The following is a 4,382-nucleotide window of genomic DNA, read 5'->3' on the forward strand; positions in this document are numbered from 1 at the left end:
TTTATTTTATCTTAAGGCTTATATAAGTATATAACCAGGTTTAATTATACACAATAAAACAACAATTACAAACTCTGATCTCATTGACTAGTCCGACAATGCAAGCACAAAAGAAATCAAGTGTTACGTATGCCTAGTTGTTCGGATGTAATTCGATTTTTTGATTAATGAAAAGTAAATTTTACTGATAAAAAAATAATAATAATAAAATAAAAATAAATGTTATTCCATTAAAAAAAGAAAAGAAAATAAATGTTCGCATGGTCTGATCCCAGCCCATGATCACTGTAAGCTTGGCCCAAGCTAAGCTACTAAGACAAATAAGCTTCGCCCGTATCACCATTTAAAAGCCCACAAACTACATCTCAAATCTATTTTTTGATTAGGGCATCTTCCCCTATTTCCTCCTATTAAAAAAAAAAAAAAAAGGAAAAAAGCTCTGTTCTCACTTGGATTTTGTTTTTTGAGTCTGCATTGATAAGTATTTCTTATAATAACATAACTATTTCCGCACGATAATAAGTTTAATGAAGTAAAAACTAATTACTTGATCTATTATACGCATGAATAAGTAGTACCATATTATTTAATTAAACATATATGGCTTGGAAGCATCATATTCAAAATCTAATTAAACGAGCTAATAGGAGAATGAACATTGCAATATATATTCATACACAATGAGGAACGTTGCAAATTACAGTATCATAATTTTGACAGATAATGGGAAAAAAACATTAATAGAAGAGAAACAAAGAAAGAAATCAATCTTTATAAGCATCAATTTTGTTGACATGAAACCTATATGGCTGTCAAACAAGCGGACTACACAATAAAGTCCATATTGATGCGTTCATAATTCTTCAATGTTGCAGCCTGCGACGTAGAAGAATCTCGATCCCCCTTATTAGCAGCATATATATAGCCAGTTATGATCTGCTGATATTTAGTATGAATCATAAATACTACAGAGCTTGGAAGCTAGATCTCTAACCAATTTCAGTTTATTATGTACATATCCCTGTGTCATTCCTATGATCAGTAGTATAATTTGTATATTTATATTTAAATAGTAGTATGAGACGTAGATGCATAATTTGCATCTTTATCTTGGCTGAGCTGAGACGCGACGAATTTGTCAAGAACTCTCCAATCTGTGACCTGTTCAATTTGAATGTTATGTTCTTGATCAAGTGCGATTGATGAAGAAGAAGTTTGGAGAAGGCCAGGGCTCTGTAACTGAGGCAGTTGGATGAATAAAGGGTCGTGATGGGGAATATTCATGTTAGGGTATTGAAGCTCTAGCTCTGGCTTGCAAGGGTAAAAATGGTTGTTTTGGTGATATCCGAGCTCTGGCATGAAGGAAACATGTTCATCGAACCAACAAGGTGACTCGTGCTCGCTTGGTCTTCTTACTGCAGTTACTCGTTTCTTGAACACTCGGCAAACCACCCATCCTTCTTCCTGAAAATAGGGATATATATGTTACTAGCTTATAACAGTTGGAAAAAGAAAAAAAAAACTTTGTCAATAGATATTCGTAATATCAAGTTTGTGATATCCTTTATATGCATGTCTGTTGTCATGTAGAATAACCATAAATGGTTACATAAAATGACGACAGTACATGGAAGACTATAAATTATGTAATATGTTAAATTAATATATTGTTAAAGGTTAAAAAAAAGATTAAATATTCTCTGTTTATAATTAATAGGAGCAAGTGTGATGATAGTGTTAGTGATGACATATTGCTATAGCATTTGACACATTTTGCAATAACAATTGATCAGTCATAAGAACATGTAATCTTTTGCCTAGTGTTACTAACTATATTCTCTTCCTTCAATTAAATGAAATTATGTGATAAAAGCCAATTTCAAGGTAATTTTATCCAATTATAAATGTCTTCTACATAACTGTCTCAAAAATTAGAGATCTTCCCTAGAAATAGATAATTAAGGTAGTATATGTAATAGTTAATATGGCAGAAATGTAGAATGTGATCAAGCTAATACTCATGACCTTGAAGGTCAAAATTTACAAGTATAAGGATATTAAAAAAATGAATGCAGGTATAAATTAGATATTCATAGTATATATTGTTGGAGGATATTTAAATTCGTCCGTGCAAAATTTTCTCTCTCACTGTATATATCAAAAAAAAAAAAAATTCACCTGAGGAGTTGCATTTTCATTCGTTTCAAGACGATACTCGTGCATGATCCAGTCTGACTTCTGCCCATTTGGTGCTCGGCCTTTATAAAAGACTAGAGTCTTCCTCATTCCGACCAAATTGTTCTTCGAATAGATTGGCTTGTCCCTGCCTGTTGCTTTCCAAAATCCCGCTGTAGTTGCTCTATTAGTTCGAGTGCCAGTTGGATATTTCTTATCTTTATGACTAAAGAAATACCATTCATTTTGCTCTTCCACACCTATCTTGCATTGTTCTGTAAAAATAAAAATTTATAATTATTGCATGGTAGCAATTAAGTTGAAAACTTAAGAATCTTGGTGAGAAATTTGTTGATAATATATACCTTGGAGATCCCATGGCTCAATTTTATACAAATCAACATCTTTTATGACATCTAGGTCAATTTTTATTGATGCTACCTTCTTTCTAAGATAGTAATCAACAAGTTCTTCATCAGTTGGGTGGAACCGAAAGCCTGGAGGAACATGAGAAAAAGTATTCATGTCCTTGAACTTCTACTGTATACTAAGTCCTGCAAAATTACATTTGTGAAATTTATTAATTGTTGAGAGAGAGAAAAAAATTTGCTGATGAGATAACTGAAAACATTACTACATTATGTAAAGACAATAGAGCAAATTTGAAGGAATTATGATGCTAATAAACATAGCATTGTTCATGGTACTAAAAGAAGGCAAATGACTCTCTTTTTCTCCCATGGACTAAAGAAAGAAAAGAGAAATCAAATACTTAAGAAACAAAATATCAACCACTAGGTGACAATATAACGAAGATTTAAGTAAACTTATTAACCTATGGTATTAATTTGTTAATGTATTAGTTGATCAATCTTCATTCATTATGTACAGTATATGTTGTACATATATACCTGTCATATATATAATGAGATTTTTAGAAAATTTAAATTAATAAATATAACTATATAAGTTCAAAAGTATATATATGTTTGATATTTCAGAGAAATTAAAAGGAAAAATGATATAAACAAATATAAAAATATTTAATATTAGGTATTTTCTTTAAAATTGTTCTTTTTTGCTTTATCGTAAGTTTATATTTCTATGTGACCCACGTACATTCTACACACACAAATTTAGGCCAATATATAAGAGCTATACTATACAAAGACTACTCATAAGAAGAAACTTAAAATGCAAATACATGTGCTTCTAATGTTTCATATATAGATTTACCAATTCATGTTTCCTATATGGAAAAAAGTATTTTTTTCAAGAAAATATATAGTTGGAGAGTTTTTCCTTTTATTTTTTTAATTTCTTATACAAGCAATAATTTGTAGGGTCATGTACTCTAGCAATGGTAGACAGAAAAGCATTTACCAACACAGCCTTAATTAAATCAGATACTTGGATCTGGAAATTAATGTGCTTCATTCTGAAAAAAAGAATAAGGAAGGTAGATTAATCTTTGCCTCACAAAGAATCTTTAAAAAAAAAAACTAAAAAAAGAGGAGAGAAACTGTCTATATATGCTTCCATAAAATTTATAAAAAAAAATAAACTTTTTAATTTTTTGTACTGCAGCAATGTTGAACTGAATCTGCACAACATACAAGAGAGATGGTACCTATTGTAATAAGAAGTATACTGGCAGGTTTTAATAAAAAAAAAGGAGATGATCAAATAAATGAAACCCTAGTAGCTAGAGTCCATCCTCATTTCTTCAAATGAGAAGCTTGAAACAAAAGACTGACTACATACAATAAACAAACAAAACAAAGCAAAACATGATTAGCTGATAGTTAATTATGAATTGATAGATCTAGCATGTAGTGTCTCTTTGTGGTAGAGAGAGAGAGAGAGAGAGAGAGAGAGAGAGGGCTCACAAGCTCTTGCTACTTCTGCACTAATGTTGTCCTCGATCTCTTCGAATGGACTTTGCTCAATCCAAAGATGATCACCTATGAATTAGGAGCTTCTGTGTCTTCTATCCAATCCCTCCTCCTCTTGTAGCTGAGCTTGACTGAATCTAATTACTTTGTATCCTATTACTCCTCTATCTTCTTGAATATCTCCAAATAAATTTGAGAGGGAACATATAAGAGATCGACAGGGAGCTGCAGGGGTTGGCCAGAGTTATATACGCAACAATATCTTTCCCTCTCTCTCTCTCTCTCTCTCTCTCTCTCTCTCTCTCTCTCTCT

The 4,382-nt window shown here is 31.5% G+C and overlaps 1 protein-coding gene across 1 annotated transcript; it reads right to left on the reverse strand.

Moving 5' to 3' along the window:
- Window positions 692-4,365, reverse strand: LOC109836214 (NAC domain-containing protein 7-like). Its single transcript, XM_020404082.1, has 4 exons — window positions 4,065-4,365; window positions 2,541-2,729; window positions 2,179-2,450; window positions 692-1,464 (listed from the first exon to the last, which is right to left on the reverse strand). Exons 2-4 carry the CDS (start codon window positions 2,698-2,700, stop codon window positions 1,066-1,068), a joined length of 831 nt encoding a protein of 276 aa, XP_020259671.1. The 5' UTR covers window positions 2,701-2,729; window positions 4,065-4,365; the 3' UTR covers window positions 692-1,065.

Source organism: Asparagus officinalis, chromosome 4, assembly GCF_001876935.1.
Source record: "Asparagus officinalis chromosome 4, Aspof.V1, whole genome shotgun sequence".
Classification (NCBI taxonomy): Eukaryota; Viridiplantae; Streptophyta; class Magnoliopsida; order Asparagales; family Asparagaceae; genus Asparagus; species Asparagus officinalis.

What these genes read in the sequence shown, in the direction of transcription:
- LOC109836214 (XM_020404082.1), bottom strand. Translation starts at nt 2,700, where the DNA reads ATGAATACTTTTTCTCATGTTCCTCCAGGCTTTCGGTTCCACCCAACT. An exon ending in TGAGCCATGGGATCTCCAAG is followed by an intron (nt 2,451 to 2,540) that starts GTATATATTATC and finishes TTATTTTTACAG; the next exon opens with AACAATGCAAGATAGGTGTG. An exon ending in ATGAAAATGCAACTCCTCAG is followed by an intron (nt 1,465 to 2,178) that starts GTGAATTTTTTT and finishes CCCTATTTTCAG; the next exon opens with GAAGAAGGATGGGTGGTTTG.